General features: G+C 40.2%; 1 protein-coding gene across 3 annotated transcripts in view; it reads right to left on the bottom strand.

Annotated features, from left to right (window-relative positions):
- Positions 1 to 8941: 8941 nt before the first annotated feature.
- The window catches only part of afg1lb (AFG1 like ATPase b), a 50594-nt gene continuing 38756 nt past the window's right edge, over positions 8942 to 20779 (bottom strand). For 2 of the 3 annotated variants that reach the window (XM_007892891.2, XM_007892893.2), the window contains 5 exons: positions 19947 to 20017; positions 19589 to 19689; positions 14859 to 14999; positions 13339 to 13452; positions 8942 to 11128 (listed from right to left, as the gene is read on the bottom strand). In XM_007892891.2, the coding sequence (XP_007891082.1) occupies positions 11000 to 11128; positions 13339 to 13452; positions 14859 to 14999; positions 19589 to 19689; positions 19947 to 20017 (556 nt within the window). In that variant the 3' untranslated portion in view covers positions 8942 to 10999. The remainder of the gene's footprint in view (positions 11129 to 13338; positions 13453 to 14858; positions 15000 to 19588; positions 19690 to 19946; positions 20018 to 20779) is intronic. The other variant, XM_007892892.2, reaches the window with a different exon arrangement.

Genomic DNA, 20779 nt, shown 5'->3' with positions numbered 1-20779 from the left:
ACCACTGTCACCTCCGAGTCAGAAGTTTAAAGGTTCAGTGCTTTATCATTCATTATTTAGGTGGATATTAAGATCCCAGGTCATTATTCAAAGAGGAAGGAGTTATCCTGGGTCAATAATCCCTCCAAATAAAATTGATCATTCACATCATGGCTATTTGCGGTACATTGTTCTGTGGAGAATCTACCTACAAAATGCCGTCACTATTTTGAAACATTGAGATTTTACAGGTGCTGTATTTAGCTTTGGATGCACCAAAACAGTAGAACAAGACGGCACAAGTTTGGTACCAGGAAACAGGCCTCATTAAAACAAAAAAAGCTTGATGCTGTGATGGAAAAAGGGAATAAAGTTGTTTCAACTGAACAACTTGGGATTTAACACGATTTGAAAATATAATCTGCTGTGTTTCCTGCTGACCTGTGGGAAGAATTGGTGTATGTCCTATTGCTGCTTCTCAGTACAGAGCAGTGATTGAACTTCGATCTTCTGATCCTATGTGCCTCAGTTTTAAACCAAACAGTGAGTTTACCATGTGAGCTATTCGTGCCTTTTTTAATAATAGAAAAACATTCCGACCATCCTTTGAGNAAAAAATGAAGTTTCATTTTCTTCCCTATAAACAAATGTATGTTTGGCTTGGTCATAAGTAAAAACACCTGTTTTGTGGTATCAAGTGTAAGCATTAATATACAGAATACCGTATAGGACAACCTTAAAATATATAAGGTTGGCACAAAATAGCTTCTGGAAATAAGCTAAAACTGAGAAAAACTGTATTCTACCAAACAGACCAGAATATGGCTGAGAATCACAAGACAATTCACAACATATAGTAAAATAAACTTAGAATGATTTAAATATATTTTGGTGAAAAACAAGATTTAAACATTTGCATTATTGTGCTATTTGGCATTTTCTGTCTGTCAGGTTCATGAGATTTTAGTGTCAATGTGTACAGTATTTGCCACCAAGCCCCTGAGTGTTATAACTGTCTTTCATTTTATTGCCTCTAGGGGATGCCATTGTCCTTTCATTCAACAAAACAACCTTAACTGCACAACTGCACACACAATGTCCTGGAAGTAACTGCACAGTTAAATTGCATATATAAAAGTACACTTCTCATCAGTGTCAATGGAAAGGTACAGCAGTTCAGATACTGCAGATTCATTCAGACCAACTGTTTCGTGACTAATGCCCAAAATTTTATGATTCCCTGAATAACAAATCTAACAAAAAAAATTATGTACAGTAGTTCCCTTTCAATGTTCAAAAGAAACATATTGCTAAGATGTGCATTTGATACAAGTTATTGTAGGATTGGCATACTGGAATATGTGATGGAATTAACCATTGCCTTTTCACCTCTGAATCCTTTTTAAAACTGGAATAAAAGTTTCTAAAGTAAAGAAACTTACTTTAAGCGAAGACAATAAGGATTTCAGCCCTCGGGAGCGTAATCACGATTTTTCAATAACCCGGCAGAATTGTATCAACATTTCTCCCAACTCAACGTAAACATCATGTCCATTAGTATTCGTATATATATTTTAGAAATACTCCCAAGAGTTATATTCTTCATATTACATAGAAATTAAGTATCGTTGATTGAGGTTCTTGGGATTGAATAACGTTTCACAATTACCAATGAGATTTATTGAACTGAATAATACAAGGAAATACCATTAGTTTTATACATATTAGTTGTATATTATATATACTATATCCATTTCACCAGTGATAAAATAAATATTTTTTGAAGTGAAAAAACTTATGTATAAATTTGTAAAACGCAAGAGACTGTATTTCTTTTTATTGGAGCCTTGTCTGTGTCAAAACTGCTAAAAGCAATTTTGCTGAAAGACCTACTTTCAATGGAGCTCTATTTATCTCCGATTTGATAATGTCTCCTATTTGTCATCAAATCAAGGCTATTGTCATCTTTTTAACACAACATTTTCACGTACATACTTATTTTCTTGTCACTTCAGAGATCACAGTCTGACACTTGTATGCAGAGGTTTTTCATACATTTAATTGCGGTCATTGTTTAAGGATTATCGTGCACTATTGATAGTTATAAGACCTGCAAGGCTCTTAACTGGTACATACAAATCATATTAAAAATAAACAGCTGATCTGATAGATTGTATTTTAAGTTACATTTTATTTTTAAGTAATGAATCTGAATGATTTGGGGTTTCAACTCCATACATGTTTTTTCTTGTTTTGAATGTACAGTGTGCAAAATTGGAATTAAATATTAGCACTAAACATTTTAGAAACATCACATTTTTTTAAAAAATGCGTTAGATATTTGGGAAGTTTATCTGAGAAAAAATGGCAAACGTTAACTGGCCTTTGAAATAAGTTTGATTAAAAGGCTGGGACCCTATTCTGAACTGCAGATAATGCAACAAAATGTAGTCCATTCAAATAAGAGTGAAATAAGAATGCACAAACCACAGTTATATTAAGACCATTTTACATAAGTATGCCTCAAGTGACACTTCTTAGATTTAAAATTCTAATATATTTATGAAAGTGTAACTTAGGCAAGATTTCCACATGTTTACTTAGGTAAATTTCCACATGTGTGCAGATGACACCCAACTCTACCTCTCTGCCTCCACCCTGAACTCCAGGACTACTGAGGTCCTGACCGAGTGCCTGTCCGACATCAAGTCCTGGACGAGGGACAACTTTCTCCAACTCAACATCAACAAGACCGAGGCCCTCCTGATTGGCTCGCACCAGCGCCTCCACGGCTGCACACTCAACCTCACTAAGCCAGTCAGGAACCTGGGTGTCTTGTTTGACCCTGAACTGTCCTTTCTCCTCCACATCTGCGCCATGACCGGCACTGCCTACCACCACCTCCGCAACATTGCCAGACTCCGACACTGTCTCACCCCTCAGGCTGCCAAAACCCTCACCCACACATTCGTCACATCAAGGCTCGATTACGGGAACTCCCTCCTCATCGGCCTTTCCAACTCTTCCCTTCACAACCTGCAGATCATCCAAAACTCTGCAGCTCGTGTACTCTCACGCACCAGGCTCCGTGACCCCATCACTCCCACCCTCGCCCAACTCCACTAGCTCCCCATCCCCCAGAGGATCGAGTTCAAGATCCTCGACCTCACCTTTAAGGCCATCCATGGCCTTGCCCCTCCTACCTCTCTGACCTGCTGACTCCCTACCAACCTGCCCACTCCCTCCGCTCATCAAGCTTTGGCCTGCTGCATGTCTCCCGCAGACCCGCCCTACCATCGGTGGCCGGGCTTTCAGCCTCTCTGCCCCCAGACTCTGGAACTCCACCCCACAGTCCCTTCGCCTCGCTTCCTCCCTTGCCTCCTTCAAGGCCGGTCTCAAGACCCTTCTCTTCGACCGTGCCTTCAATCACCCTCCCACCTCTCTGCCTTCCCTCACCCCTACACCACCCCTCCCCCATGCTCAGGCCCCGACATCTGACTGTTCAGCACTTTGGGACGTTCTCCAGATGTGAAAGGCGCTCTATAAATGTAATTTTGTTGTTGGTGGTGTTGTTGATTTTACAGCAACTCTGTGGACCCAACAGGTGATTAGAAAAACTTTCTCTGCACAGTGAGTGATTGTAAGCAGAGTCTGTAAATTATTTTAAGAGAATTAAATTGAAAAGGAAGAATATTAATAATAATCCTTGCATATAGCACCTTATTACGTCATTGAGACATCTCAAAACACATTGCAGAATATATCGTAAAGAGGATCGACTGTATATTGTGGGCGGAAATATGATATAAAAATAAAAAATACGAAATAAAAAAATCTAAACAACATGGGGAGCAAGCAGAAGGGTGGAGTTAAATTAAATTAAAACCTAGGTCAAGCGACATGGAAGGGAAAGTGAGAGGGAGAGGTGGCCATAAGCACAGTTAAAAAGGTAGGTTTTAAGTTGGGATTTAAAAACTGATGGTGGGGAGGACGAGAAGGAGGTATAGAGGAAGGGAGTTCCAGAGGTTAAGGTTTAAAGTTCAATACAATAATACGAATTTTATGTAGCATCTTTCATGTTGGGAGGATATCTCAAACCGCTTAACGGCACCTTAGCTGGCTGGCGATGGTGGGAACCAAGAGAGGTGATAAATGCAGGGATGAGGATCTCGACAGCCTGAGGGAAAGTTAGGGGCAGCGGCTGGCAATGTTTTGTAGGTGGGGAAAGATAAGCGGATATGTAGTTTAAAGGACAATTAGGAATCAAACAAGACATGGAGGTGCACAGGCTCCACAAGGTGGAGTGAGTATCCATGCAGGTTGATGCCACCAGTGTTTGAGGTGAGAAAGCACTGTCCACATTTAAAAGTAGGATTTGCAAGATTAAAAGAAAAGGAAATCAGAACACAATAAAATGGTCGTGGAACGTGCCATGTTCAGAGTGTATTGTAGTTCTTATTCATTTTATTGTAAAATATTTACAATGAGAATTGTACAGTACACTTTTTGCAAAATAGTTACAAAAAAGATACTGCACAAAATGATTGTAATGTACAAACCGCCAATAGATTCTATACACCAGGATTTGAAACATTCATCAGACCTTGGATTTTAGGAGAATGTAAAATTACATTAAAAAATGAGGCTGTGCAGGTGGTACCAATGCATGTGTAATCAATGTCAGTTTCATTGGGCTAAATTGGGTAAAAAAATAATATTTTGGGTAAGTCCTGAAAGAAGGTCCACCCTTTCTCATTGTATACAAGTGCCTTGGGATATCCTCCACAAGTGAAAGGCACTCTATAAAAGTAAATTTGGATTGGATTGTAACCCCCCCCATCCCGCCCCCACTCCTACCCTACTACAGAAGGTGTGTGGCCCAAACCAACAGAAAGAGAATATTGGGGAAGAAATTAGAGGGAAAAATATGCTGAAAAGAAAAAAAAAAGGCCTATACAGACAACACCTTCTATGGGGAGAATTAATATTTCTTAAACAGTTGAAGTTGCAGTTCTGCCTCTGGTCTTTCACAGAATAATGGGTATTATATGAGTAAATATTAACTCCCAGAAGCAGATTTGACAAGTTATATTCACCAATGCACATGTGATGCGTTTTAAGGTCCATCAGACTCTCACTGAATTCCTGACAGATGTAATATACATGGTATTAATGTGCATGACACGAAACAGAAGACGGATTTAAGTGATTGGTGGACAGATTGCTAAAATCATTATCGCTGTGCGCATCAGCAGTAAAGAGAGCAAATATCTCAGACTGGGTATTATAGTGAAAGGGATAGAGCAAAAGATAGAAGTAATACTGAACTTTCCCAAGCACTGGTCCTCCCCCACCTAAGTACTGTATACAATTATGGTTTGCCACATTACTGTAAGATGTAAGACATTGCTACATTGGAGAAGGTAGAGCAAAAAACAACTAGATTGATAGCTGGAATTAGGCAAGTGAGGTACAAGAAGAGGCGACTGGGAATGCTTACACTGGATAAGAAGGATCAAAAGTGATCTTATTTTAGCATTCGAGAATCTAAAGCACATAGAGAAACAGTACATTAGAATGTCTAACAGAGTCACAATTCTACAATGAACCATAAAGTTGAGCTCAGAAGAGGGAAAGTGAATAGATAACTCAGAACTACTACTTTACACAGACTGGTGAACACTGAGAATGGACTAGACAGGGAAGCAGTGGAGACAGATTGTGGTAAATTCAAGAGGAAATTAGCTGGTTGGCAAATCGATTGATGGGCATAAGAGATGAATAGCAGCCAGATGGGCCGCAATGGTCTTACAGTGCTATACTTTCCCAGATTGCTAATAAGAATGTATTGCCAGTAAGCAGGTCCAGTTATCTTTTTTGAGTGACAACATTTTTTTGTGCAATCAAAAGTGAAAATGATCAAAACCATTTGCAGTGAGAAATTTGTCTTTGGCATCTTGACGTAAAAACCATATTACTGAGGTAAATCACAATACCTTAAATCTTCTCCCAAAAAGTAGAGACTGTGTTTTGCATACATGCACGTTTTAAAATTATACACGAGTGAAGAGAATACTGATATTGACACTACTTTTGTGAAAATATTGGAATGACTGAAGCTACATATGATGTAGGCATCCTGCAGCTGCCAGATAATTTACATTTCCCATTCAGGAACTCTCAATAACAGAGACTCAGTCTAAAATGTGTTGCTAATACAGCCAATCTTTTGATTGAAAAGCAAATGTTCAATGCATGCTCAACCTTGCCTGTCCAAAACACAGATGAAATGTCAAAAAATCATCACTTTTTTTTAAGGTAAGTATTTTTTTCCACATTTACTTTTACTTGTCGAAAAGGTTACAATTTATTTAGTGAAGAATGGATAGTCTGTCTTAAATTGGTGACCTTGCCCACAACACACATCAATTACAGAGTATTAAACAATGGTCTGCAACAATTATCTTTTTGCTTGAACAGTGAAAGCAAAGGCAGTACAACAACAACAAAATTACATTTATAGAGCTCCTTTCACATCGGGAAGACGTCCCAAATCGCTGAACAGTCGGGTTGAGACCCAAGCATGAGGGAGGGGTGGGGTGGGGATGAGGGAAGGCAGAGAGGTGGGAGGGCAACCGAAGGCAGGATCGAAGAGAAAAATCTTGAAGGAGGCAAGGGAGGAAGTGAGGTGAACAGACTATGGGATGGACTTCTAGAGGGTGGGGGCAGAGAGGCTGAAAGTGGGGGTTGGGTGGGAGACATGGAGCAGACCGGAACCCACTGGACGGAGTGAGTAGGCAGGTTGGTAGGGAGTCAGTGGGTCAGAGAGGTAGGAGGGGGCAAGGACATGGAAAGCCTTGAATGTGAGGACGAGGATCTTGAACTCGATCCTCTGGGGGATGGGGAGCTAGTGGAGTTGGGCGAGGGTGGGAGTGATGGGGTCACGGAGCCTGGTGTGTGAGAGTACACAAGCTGCAGAATTTTGGATGATCTGCAGGTTGTGAAGGGAAGAGTTGGGAAGGCCGATGAGGAGGGAGTTCCCATAATCAGCCTTGATGTGACGAATGTGTGGGTGAGGGTTTCGGCAGCTTGAGGGGTGAGGCAGTGTCGGAGTCTGGCAATGTTGCGGAGGTGGTGGTAGGCAGTGCTGGTCATGGGCGCGGATGTGGGGGAGAAAGGACAGTTCTGGGTCAAACAAGACACCCAAGTTCCTGACTGGCTTAGTGGGGTTGAGTGTGCAGCCGTGGAGGCTGATGCTGCCGGAGCCCAAGGTGCGGAGGCACTGGCGCGAGCTAATCAGGAGGGCCTCGGTCTTGCTGACATTGAATTGGAGAAAGTTGTCCCTCGTCCAGGACGTGATGTCAGACAGGCAGTCGGTCAGGACGCCAGTAGTCCTGGAGTTGAGGGTGGAGGCAGAGAGATAGAAATCCGCTGAAACCCTGGTCTACGTCTTTGTCACCTCTAGGATGGACTATTCAAATGCTCTCCTCGCCTGTCTCCCCTCCACTACCATTCATAAAATCCAGGTCATCCAAAACTCTGCCACCTCTCATTCTTACCCGCACCAAACTCCGCTCCCCGATTACTCCAATCCTTGCCAGATTGCACTGGCTGCCTGTCCCAGAGAGGATCGACTTCAAGATCCTCTTGTCTTCAAATCCTCCACTCCTCTGCACCCCCCCTACCTCTCTGACCTCCTCTAACTGCACAACAGTGCCCGTTGCCTTCGCTCCACTAGATCTGGCCTCCTCTTTGTCCCCGAATCCTCTGCTCCACCCTCGGTGGTCGTGCCTTCAGCCACTACGCCCCGAGACTCTGGAACTCCCTTCCTCACTCTCTTCCCCTCGCCCCCTCTCTTCCGATTTTCAGGTCTCGGCTGAAGATCTTTCTTTTTGACCGCGCCTTTGGTCACCTTCCTCCCCCTGGCCCGGCCCTGGGATCCTTTACTGTGAAGCGCTCTGAGACACCGTCCGGCATGGAGGGCGCTATATAAATCCAAGTTGTTGTTGTAGAGTTGGGTGTCATCCGCATACATGTGGAAATTTACCCCATGTCTGCACATGATATCACCAAGGGGGAGCATGTAGAGAGTGAACAGGAGGGGACCAAGGACAGAGTCCTGAGAAACACTGCACAAGACGGTACGGGGGTTGGAGGAGAAGCCATTTGCTGCAACTAAGTGGAGACGGTGTGAAAGATAGGACCTGAACCAGTCAAGGACAGAATCTTGAAGGTTGAGGTGGGAGGAGAGGTGGTGGAGGAGGATTGAATGGTCCGCAGTGTCAAAGGCGGCGGAGAGATCGAGGAGTACGAGGAGACAGAGGGAGCCCTGGTCACACATGGTCAGAATGTCGTTTGTATCCTTGATCAGAGCAAATTCCGTGCTGTGGGCTGCACGGAAACCCGAATGGAGGGGCTCATGGAGGGAGTGGGAGGAAAGGAAAGAGCGGAGCTGGGAGGAAACAGCTCTCTCAAGGACCTTTGGACAGGAAAGGGAGGTTTGAGATGGTAGCTGAATAGCTGCGATGGGTCAAGGGAAGGTTTCTTCAAGGTGGGGGTGATAGTGGCTGTTTTGAGGGGGAGTAGGAACAGTGCCAGATGACAGGGAGAGGTTGATGTCAGCGAGTAGTGGGGCAAGGAGGTGTAGCTGGGATTTAAGGAGAGGGGTAGGGATGGGGACCAGGGAGCAGGTGGTGGGCTTCATGGAGAACATGGTGGTGATGATAAAGAGGGTGACAGCTTCAAAGGGTGGAAGGAGGGATGGATGGTTGTCGGAGTGTGGGGTGGGGGTAAGGAGGGGGTGGAAGTTGGGAGGGCAGTGGCAGCTGAGTGGATTCCCTCGATTGTAGACTTGAAGAAGTCCAGCATTTTCTCGCAGTGGGGGTCGGAGGAAAGAATCTGCGAGCCGTGTCGGGGAGGGCGGAGGAGCCGGTTGGTGGACATAGAACACAGTACTCTTTACTAATGTTTTAAAGCTCTTCAGGCCGCTTCCCTGCGTGAAGGGCGCTTTATAAATGCACATTGTTGTAAATCACAAGGTTATTCAAAGTACTCAAATAAATGAAGAAATTTAACAAAAAACTTTAAAACCGTGCTTTTTTTAAAAAAGTTATTTATCCACAATCGATTCCAAAATTAATCTGATCTACCTTCTCCCTTGAATTTAATGTATGAGCTGTAGTGTGAAGTGCAGGCAAATATCCAGCTCCTGATACAGCAATACTTACAGTAATCACATAATAAAACTTTTACTGGATATTACATACAGGATTTAGTATTCTTCTCAACGTCAGTGTCGTCCAGATTGATTCCTTCAGGATATTTAAATTCAATAACTTTAATACATAGATTATTAGATATTGCAATAAATAACCAGTACATATTACAGTACCAGACACAGGAAAATACATTTGTTTTCCAATATAGCTTCTTATTTTATAATAGTTCAAAATGGGAACCCAAGCTACCTAATGGTTTACTATTTGCCATTCATAAATCCATAATTCATTGTAAGGTTTTTAGTTTCAATAAGTATCACTGAAACGTACTGAGTTTTCTACTTCAGAAATTAAAATATTAAGTTTATTTGTTTTTGTCTTACATAAGATGAGTGATATCAACGCTGAGGAATGGACATTTATACTTTTGGGCCCCCAATGTCAAAGTTTACTTTACCTCTAGCCATGTTCTACATGACGTGATGTCAACCATGACAACATCATGTACAACATGGCAAGATGTAAAGTAAAATCTCCTCTATTCTAATCCCAACAATGCGTCGTAACTCACAGCCTCAGAAGAGCACTACACAGAATCCATACGATTTTCTACACATTCAACCTCTCTGCATGAGATCAACAATTTACTGACAATTCTGTCAAACAATAGGCAGTTTTGAGCCATGGACTAGAACTCACTATGAATTGGAGGTGGATTGTTCAAACTGTAGGGTTGTTTCTTCTTATAGGTAGGGAATAGTTTCATTCCATCATTCTGGGCTAGGTTCCAACCAGCTTCTAAACCCACTCCATATCTCAGCCCACCTCAAATATTAAAGCTGACATTTATAATACAATATAGTTTAATAATGAACAACTGTATGATAAATTGCAGGACATATTGGATCCAAGTATAAATATCCAGTGATTAAAGATGAAATCCTTATATTTGCAACTTTCCAACAAGGCCCTGAAATCTTCCCAATTCTCTTTTATATGATCTGCACATGTTTAACTTCCAATACTTGCTGCCTCAGGTAGATAGATGGTAGACATATCTAAGCTTAAGACTTGCCAATGTCAACACCACCCATAAAGGTTGGCACTATGTGATTAGGACTGATTCTGTTAGGTTTGGTTGGTCCTCTCATCTTTTCTATTAAGATGCAGTATTCTCTTGTCGCATAAATCTCTATTTGGGAATTGCTGGCACTTCATTATTAATTATAATGAATTCACAATTAAGAAGTTGATCTTGAAAATCAGTTCAAATTGGCACTCAAGGTTATAACCCTCTGGGGTTGCGTTACTTCTTTAAATTAATCCCACCCAAAGAGAATAATGGTTACTTGAGTTGTCAAAGGATACAAGGAGAAATTTTATTTTGAAAGATTAAATACAGTATCAATATTCAGGTAAAACTTCCCCTTAGATGATTAAATTAAAACCGCAGAAACAATCACTGAGTAAACTGAGTAAAGTGCACATGGTTGGGGAAGGAGTGAGCCTGGTGGCTGGAAAGGCCTTTTCTCATTCTACCTGTCTTACTTTTATGATAGAGTTAGCTTGATGGTACAATAGTGCCATCAGAAACTGGCCTTGAAAGTCAAAGACCATGCACATCAGCATGGCACCTCTACATCTCTGAATACAGTTTATGAAAGATGCTAAATTGACTTTAGCCTAAAGTGCTGATGAACAAGTACAAATAATCTGTGTACTTCAGTTCTTACCCGTAAAATTGAAGTGGTTTGGAAAATGTTTTATGGATTTACAATTCAATGTGCAAAAATTCTGAACAGCTATTTCTTTCTCCTATCTCCTGCATTCCAGTACTCTTCCGATTGCATTTCTGTGAGTCTTGAGACTGTGCGATGAAATGCAAAGATTTCTTCTGCTCCAGAAAAAATTGAGAGGTCTTCTGGTTTGGTCTGTGGTAAAAAAAACACACAAGCGGTGAAAATCTTGCCTGGAAATAAATTTAAAATCCACTTACTACCATGTGATGACACTTTTATATGTTTCATCATGCAGTCAAGCGATGGAGTCACCATTCACATTTAACAGCAGAGTTAGAATTGTAACACTACTGGCTTAATCAATACAATACAAATTTACATTTATATAGCGCCTTTCATATTGGAAGGATGTCCCAAGGCCCTGAACGGTCCAGAGTTTACACCCGAGCTGGGGGTGGGGGCCAAGGGGGGGATGAAGTCGGGAAGAAGATGGGCAAAACTGCAGTCATAGAGGAAGGTCTTGAGGCGGACCTTGAAGGAAATGAGCCAAAGGGACTCCAGGATGGCATTCCAGAAAGTGGGAGCAGATTGGCTGAAAACCTGACTTCCGATGGTGAAGATGGGGTGAGGGACATGTGGGGCATGAATAATAATAATAATAATCCTTGCATTTGATATAGCGCTTTTCACGTCGGGAGGACGTCCCAAAGCGCTTCACAGAACACACTGTAAAGTGAATTGACTGTATATTTGTGGGCGAACGCGGCAGCCAATTGCGCACAGCAATGTCCCACAAACAGTCGTAGATTGAAAATGACCAATTTATTATTGTTTTTTTGGAGGGATTATTATTAGGTGTGTGGAGTAAGGAAACTTGCCCAAGGTTTCGCCCTCTGCCTGGAATTGAACTCGGATCTCTCGCTTGCAAAGCGAGTGCTCTAACCACTGAGCTACAGGACTCCACAAAGCAGGTTGGTGCCTGTTGAGCTGAGGGAGTGTCGAGTTTGTATAGTTTGAGGTGTCAGAGGTAGGGTTGAACAAGATCATGGAGAGATTTAAAGATTATGACAAGGATCTTGAACTTGCATTTGCTCGAGGATGAGGAGCCAGTGGAGCTGGACATGGATGGGGGTGATATGCACATGAAGTCTTGTGCAGGAAATGATACGAGCTGCAGAGTTCTGTATAATCTGCAGCTTGTGAAGCAAGGAGGTGGTAGTCCAACTGGCAGAAGATTGGCACAATTTTGTCTGGACATGATAAAAGCATGGATAAGGGTTTCAACAACCCAAGGGGAGAGGTAGTGCAGAGACTGGTTATGTTATGGAGTTGGAGAACACTGAGCGGATCAGAGCACAAATGTGCAGTTTAAAGGACACTTGAGAGTTAAACAAAATGGCAAGGTTCCGCACAGTTGGAGTGCGCATCCGAGTAGTTTGATGCTGTCAGCACATATGGTAAGAAGGCGCTGATAGAAGCCAAGCAGGAGAGCCTCTTTCCTGTTAATGTTTAAATGTAGAAAGTTAGAACTCATCCAGGACTTAATGTCCAACAACCAATCGGTCAGGACAGCAGTGCTACCTCCACCCAGTGTTAAGGGTGGAGGCAGAGAGATAGCGTTGGTCACATTCCAAATACATGTCGTAGTTAACCCCATGTTTGTAGATAACATTTCCGAGGGGGATCATGTAGGCACTGTATTAAAAAGGAGAGGAACAAGAATAGAGCCATGAGGAACATTGCAAGTGACAATGTGAGAGCAGGAGAAGGAGCCATTTGAAGAAAAAAAGTAGAGATGTTAGGATAGGTAACAGCGAACCAGGTGACAATAGAACTGTAAAGGTAGAGCTGAGTGGAAAGGCGGTGGAGAAGGATAGTATGATTGACATTGTTAAAGCATCAAAGAGATCAAGAAGCAGAATCACAACACTAAACAATTTATTTATTGTTCCAATTTACCCAGGCAGCAATCTTTAAATCATGATATGCCTGGAAATCAAACTGGTGATGGTGTCCTCTTGTACGTTAAGTTTTAATCTCAAGATATTTTGTTCAAATCAAAAAATTCATAAATCAATGTTCAAAGTCTATTTGTGACTAAACTATCCATTTACTGTGTAGCCCAAGGAGCATTAACAAGGAGATTCTGTAGCTCTATGAAACTCAATGAAGCAGTAGAATAATGCCGTGTTCCACTGAGTGATAAAACAAAACTGTTTGAAATCCTCAGTTCACCACATTGTACAGGCTTGGCATCACTAGTGATACAAGCAAAAGGCAGCTAGGGGAGGTCAACACTCCTACCCACCCAATCACTTAAGGATTAGTATGTGAAGATCTGAAATGGGGGAAGGGAGAAATAACACAATCTACAAAAATTAGGGAAAATTTACAATACTCACACTACCCAAATTTAGGTCATCTATAAATATTCTAGCTTCTTCCCCATGACTGTCATCAGTACTCTGAACAAACAGATTTTCCAACTTCACCTCAGCTGAGCAAATAATCCGTACCTTTAAGCGAAAAGAAAAAAATTGGTTTATTTTACAATTCAAATAACCAACAAATGTTTGTCCCGTTTCCATTAGGATTTTAAGAGGTTTGAAAGAAATTTGATAAGCATTGCATTACATCGAGTATCACTTGCCATAATTAGTGTTTGCACTAATCAAGAATTCGCAGTGAAATGTTAGTAAAACAATTTTTTTATTGGAAATTTCTTTAAATACTTTCTTCTCTTCTACTACTTGTATATAGGTATATATACTACTTGTGTAGAGATTCACAGGCACCACCGGCCTTCCAATCCCTCACACAAGTGATCATTCATGGATGAGACTGGACACCAAGTACTGTACTGACTTTGTGACCATGGGGCTATAATCCTATATGTGATACAGCTCCTTCCACATTGGAAGGAAGTCCCAAAGCGCTTTACAGTATATGTTGTAAAGTGTAATGATTGTGTATTTTATAGGCAAGCACTTATAGGTAGGTGATGTAAAAGTAATGCTTTTTGGGGCATCACAAATATGAGGAATTTGGATCAATGATACTGAAAAGTTCATTAAGAAGCCCTCCTCTCTGGCTGATCAAATTGCATACATTTGATAATCAAATAGTTCGCAATGTATAACAACTATGTAAAAATATGCCAGAAAGAAGAATATCACATCATTAGCACTTCGGCAAAAAATATTATATAGAAAAACTGCCAGATATCTTTACCACATCACCATTTCTCCACCGGAACCTCTACTCCTTCATACATACTCATAGGACCGAAGGAGAAGAATCAGCAAGTAAATAACTGGGCTACCTTAGTACAGTGCTGGGTAGAAATTCCACTTGGATCTAGTTTTCACTCCATTTTCTACAGAAAATAGCTTAGTTAGCACAGAACCCAACAATTTGCCAAAAATCTGGATACACTAAAACATAGAAAATATAGAAAAGCTAGTCCCTGATGGAATTTCTTCCCCGGAAGTGATCACTTAAGAAGGACAGGATCGGGAGTAGGTTGAGGAATAAGATATAATACAAGCAATTTACATTTATATAGCAGTTTCACAACAGGAGGATGCCTCAAACCTCTTTACATTAGTGCTGGGCACTCGAGCCGGGGGAGGGGAAGGGGTAAGTGCTAAAGAGGGTGAGGAAGGGAAAGATGAGCTAAATTGAGGTCAAAAAGGTAAGTCTTGAGGCAGGCTTTGAAAGTAGGGAGGGGCGATGCATAATGCATAGCATGAATGCTTTTTTTTGTATCGGTAGAACATGGAAGAGAAAAAACATTTTAAAAATGGAGAAAAAGACAACTGTTTAAGGAAATATTTTACTGTAAATAAATGTTATACATGATTTCTGCAACAAATATCTTTTGAACTATAATATTAAAAGGGGCATTTAAAATAAATCAAACCTTGTGATCATAGTAGGTGTCGATAAGGGTGATAAACCGTCGAGCTTGTGTCTTCTTTGCCAAATTCAGCATCGGTATGTTACGGATAAAAACTGTATCAAAATGTTTAGCCATCTCCAGATAGTCACTTGCTCCAAGAGGCTGAAATAAGAAAGTAAATTTATTTTATGATACAATCAAGGTCTGTACAGGGAATATGTTACAAAGGCATTCTCTATCAACAAGCTAAACTATCCTGCAGTAACTGAATCAGTGGAACCTAGTTTCCAAAATATTAACACATTGAATGGATTTCATTTATTTGCTTCGTTTTACAGATTGAGCTTAATATTCTGCCTTTCTTCTACTGTTTGGGGTTTGGTGGTTGGGGGGGGGTTGTATGTGTGCAGTCGGCCAGGATGGAATTGTGAAGAAATAGGGATGGTTGACTATTTTGGTGTTTTGGACAACAGGCAGAACTTTCCCTCAGGAAATTGAAGTTGTTAAGATGTAGCTCAGGATTTGGAAGACTGTGCATCTGTAGAAGGAGAATGGTCTATCCTCGTTTCATACTTTAAAGCTCTTATTCTTGCTGGGGAAAAAAAGCATTAGGATAAACTAGGTGAGAAGTTATACAGAACAGAAATATCATACTATTACTATTAATAATACTTGCATTTGAAATAGCGCCTTATGTCATCAAGATATATCAAAGGATTCACAGGATTAACCGTAAAGTACCGCTCTTTTGTATTTGTAGGTAATTCCTGCAACCAATATATGCATAACAATGTCCCACAAAAAGCGATGAAATGAATGACCAATTTTATCTGGGGATTGTTGGCCAGGACCCCATGACAAACTCCCTTCTCTTTTTAAAAAGTGCCTTGTGATTTTTAACATTCACCTGAACAGGCAGACAGGACATCGATTTATCAGTTGAGTACCTGTGACAATGCAGCATTACCCCAGAACTGCATTGGAATATCAAACTAGTCTATGAGTTCAAAATCCCGATATAACGCTTGAAGCCATTAAAATAAACGTATCCAAAATGTTGAAGGTGATACCAAACTTATTTAAGGTTGAGACAATTATAAGAATTTATACTGCGCCATGGGTTTTCTATGACTTTTTCATTTCAATGTTTTCTCAATAGAAATTCAGAAAAGTACTGATAATAAGAAAAGCATGGCATATGCTGTGGATTAATTGCCCTCACTGACTTTAATTGACAACAATAATAACATCCCTAGAATAATCCTTGCATTTGGCACAATGCCTTTCACAATAGGAGAATGTCTCAAAACACTTCACAACACATGCAAAGTGACTGTGTATTCATAGGCAAATATGGTAACAGCAATTCATAGGCAAATATGGCACAGCAATGTCCCACAAACGAATGAACAATTTTATTTGGGAAATTGTTGGCCAGGTAAAACTCCCTTCTCTTTTTGAATAGTGCCATGGGATCTTTAACGTCCACCTGAAAAGACAGATGAGATCTCAGTTTAATGTCTCATCTGAAGGACGACACCTCTAACAACGCAGCATTCCCCAGAACAGAACTGGAATGTCAGCCTATTCTGATACAATTTATGGGAGATGGCGGAATGCTTCCATCCTCAATTGCATATAATGCACCTTCTACATACATTACAGATTCCTGAGTTGATTAGACTCAATTTGGGATTATTAAACAATTTTTTTTTGTGAAAATTCTGTTATTTCTGAACCCCATTGTTCTTTGATCACCACTAAATCTTTTCTCTTTTACCAAAGTAAATTATTTGCCTCAATACCAAATTAACTAAACAGGAAAACTGTTTTATGTGATACAAACTACCATGTGATATAAATTTCTGTTTCCTCACATGCATCTTTAATATACTATCTATACAATTACTTTATCTGTACGACTATGTCACCAAGACCCATTCTAACACAAGATGAAATGTACATCGTATGTGAAATGTGGCTAACTAAGATTGATTTTTATTTTTAAAAAATGTTAATATCTTTAAACTTTGAGTTCAGCTTGAACCATTCCAGAAAAGGAGCCAACACATGTTTACAAAATAATGAACATGGAGAAAAAAAAGACAAAGTCAGAAGTACTGTTCTCACTCTGACTAAAAGCTCACTTTCTTTACAAGATGTCAAAGCAGAAAAATGGAGTGCAATAGCTCCAGCTCATCATCAGACCACTTCAGTTTGTATGTCAGAGTTGTTTACATCATTTTTATGCTTCTACCTTGGCTGCTTTCTTGCAGAAATGGTCTAAAAATGGAAGGAATTAATGCATGCTCCATCATCACGATCTGAAGTATTATTTTATTACCCTAAACAGATTCCGCCATATTCAAGATGAATCTGGGTCTTTGTCTGCCTGCATTAGATATTCTCGGTACACAGCTCCTGGAGGCTCTTAAGGAAGAGGAATATACAACACTGTGACTTTGTAGGTGCATTTAGATCAATGACATTATCTCTGAGAATTCTTATTCATTATTTTGACAAAATGCACTAGCTCGGATGGATATCTTCAAAAACAATAATAGTGACAGGGTCACAGTGCCAAAAAAACAGAAATGCCTCTGATGGTTTTCACTTTCTAAAATAAGTCTAATGGTTACAAGGGCCTTTTTAATTCACAATTTAGTTATAGCAGAATGCATGTAAGCAAGCAATTTCCAAAAGAATAAATGTACTGAGATTTTTTGAAAACAGCTAATTAATAATAAAATAATTCAGTCCCTTCTTTGAGCTCCCTGAAGCCTTTTACCATTTCCCATCTGCAGAGGCTTTTAGAATCATAGAATTTTCAGCAAACAAAGAGGCCATTCAGTCCGTCGTGTTCGAGGCTCTTAATGATGATCTGAAATGCACTGACGGGAAGTGCTTGAGAACAGGTCAGGGTTGATGAGCCTTCTGATTTTTGTTCATCTTCTGTAAGGAAGTATACCATTGTTGATACTAGAAATTTGCCCTAAGGCAAAGTAGTAGTCATGCACATGTGTGCACATGGGCACACATGTGCATGACTACTCTGCAGTGTGTGCATTAAGACTAAAATTATTAAATAGTATTAGATTTGCAGTTAAGAGAGTCTCATCACTTCAAAGAGCTTGATGCAATCAGTTACTCTGGAACTTTTTTATAGCAACTTATCATGTATACATCAGAAAGAAGTACATTCTGGAGTAAGGGAACAGCTATGAGACACATTACCAATTAATCTGGAAGTTTGTTGGCCAAGATATTAGGAGAAACTCCTCTCTTTCAATTGGGCCATGTGATCTTTAAGGTCCACTTGAAGAAGACAAATGGGACCTCAGTTTACCATCTCATCTGAATGATGGTACTCCGATAATGCAAGTGCTCCTCCAGAACTGCAGCGGAGTGTCAGCCGAGACCACAAGCTTAAATCCCGATTTGAAACGTCAACCTTCTGATTAAGAGGCAAGAATATTAGTAACTGAGCCAAGTTTAACATTATTGGAGCATCATCACCCCTTGCCACCAATGCCTGTAAAGTTTAATTAAGCCATCATCCAGCTTGCCATGATGAGTGTGAACATTGGATTAATTTAAAACTTGGGTCTCTGTGTCTGAGAGACAAACTACAACTGTAATCTAGATCTAAAAGTTTGGTATCATTTAGCAGATTGTCACTAACTATCCAAATATCCTTAGTAACTGCAGAGCATGGAAAAACTGTGAGAAAATAGGTTGCAGCAAAGAGATACTTTGCAGAATCTTTCCATACAAAATTAGTAGTTACAATACAAATTTACATTTATATTGCGTTTTTTGCATAGGGAGGTTTGCATCTGAGCTGGGGATTGGAACTGGGGTGGGGGGGAGGTGGGGAATGGAACTGGGAGGGGAGGAGAATGCCCAAATTGTGGTGAAAGAGGAAGGTCTTAAAGCAGATCTTGAAGGAAGTGAGGGGCAAGTGAGTCAAAGGGACTCTGGGATGGTGTTTCAGAGGATCGAAGCAGATACGCTGAAACTCCAAACTGCTAATGGTGGGTTGGGGGGTGCGAAGTACGTGAAGGAGGCTGGTGCCCGCAGAGCAGAGAGAGCGGTTGGTTTGTATGATTTGAGAAGGCCACAGGGGTACTGTTAAACAAGACCATGGAGGGATTTCAAGGTGAAGATGAGGGGGTTAAGGAGCCAGTGGAATTAGGCAAGGATAGGAGTGATAGGCTTGCAGAGCCTAGTATGGGAAAGGACACAAGCTGCAGAGTTCTAAATAGTCTATAACCTGTGAAGGGAAGAGGCGGGTAGTCCAGCAAGCAGAGAGTCCAGGATAGAGTAGATTGTAAATTGATGGTGGAAGAAACTCGCCTGATGAACAAATCAGCAAAGGCAAATTATGAAAATAGCGTAGACCGTGTTACTGGTTGTCTCGAACTAAAGGCTGCATAGGGATGAAAGGAAAAATATTTAACATTTATTTAATTTTCCATTGTTGCTAAATTTCATAGTCTTCACCATGTGTTAGTCCATTTATACAGAGTCAGTTCTATTTCTTTTCATCCTTAGTAAATATGGTACAACTCTCTTTCTCTCACCCTGCTGCTTTAAAATAGAAACAATGAAAGAGTTATGACAACTAAGTAGTTTCCACTTGAGATGCTGGGATTATTTTACCTTATGGATGGGAAGTGAGACATATGATAAACATGTAGGAAAGCAAGGCTAGCATATCCTGTCGATGTTCAAGACTTGACTGTACTCACTTTTTCAAACAGCTCTTCAAATGTGCAGTCTGCTATGGTTCCACAGGCTTTACTCAGTCTCAGCTCTCTGCCATGCACTTTCAAAATCCTTGGTCTTGTTACTATGGAAACATGAACAAAGACTCAGTCTTGTCTGGATAATTACTATAAAATTCATCTCTTATAGCTGGGAAATGCATGGCTTGATGAATAATAGCACATGATTCAACATAGAAAATTAGACAAAATACTGATACAATGACAACCACTTGTGTGTGGCATCAATCCATATACAGCAATGGAACTTACTAATTGGTCAGTGGAGATTGGCCATTGTGTTCTAAATGTATTCTCTTTCAAGAGAAATTAACTTACGTACTATCATTTTGTTTCTGAGCCAGCTCATCAAATAGCTTATCCAGGACAGCCTCCACATCAGCTTCACTTGTGCTACAGTGAAAAGAATAATGGAATATAAAATTAATAACACTTGAAGCCAACATCAAACAGCTGCCCAGGCTCGCTTAGCTTTTTGCCCATCAAAAAAGAACAGGATGTTATGCTCTAAATACAAACATTACATTTATAGTACACTTTAAAGCAGAGAATATTAACTCTCAGGTAGATGATTCTACCTTATTTGCATACACTGAAAGACTTCTGTGATTGAAACCTAAGCCAGTAATGAGGCAATACAGGCGAACCAAATCCATTAATGCTATGTGTATACAATGAGAAGAAAGGACTATGGCTTTCCCTTGAATGCAAAACAAGAGCAAGAGAACAGATCAGTCGCTCTTCTGAAGAAACATCTTTTGAAAAACATACTGCAATAGTACATTATTCAAACTAAATATGGCTAAGTAGCTTGTTATAAAAGTCAAATTAAAGCAGTGTGTTGAGAGAGCATGATACTATTAAGCTTATAAAATATTATTATGAGTTGATGCATACAGAATTTCAGATAAGAAATCAAGTACGAATACGAGAGTTCTCCAGAGTCACATTACTGTATTTACAAAACAGTGCAAAACAAAATAATTTTCAAAAATTAATGCTGAAACATTTCTTGAACTGAACATGCAGTACTTCATTCTCAGTGAGTGCAAATTTGATTAGATCATGTAAAATGAACAAAACAGAAACAAAGAATTTTAAGTGGACAAAAGTTCTTTTTTTTAATTGATACATTTTGTCATCTTTCAATTCCCT

Source organism: Callorhinchus milii, unplaced genomic scaffold (assembly GCF_018977255.1).
Source record: "Callorhinchus milii isolate IMCB2004 unplaced genomic scaffold, IMCB_Cmil_1.0 Scaffold3, whole genome shotgun sequence".
NCBI classification, from domain to species: Eukaryota; Metazoa; Chordata; class Chondrichthyes; order Chimaeriformes; family Callorhinchidae; genus Callorhinchus; species Callorhinchus milii.
This window is presented reverse-complemented; position numbering and strand designations above follow the sequence as displayed.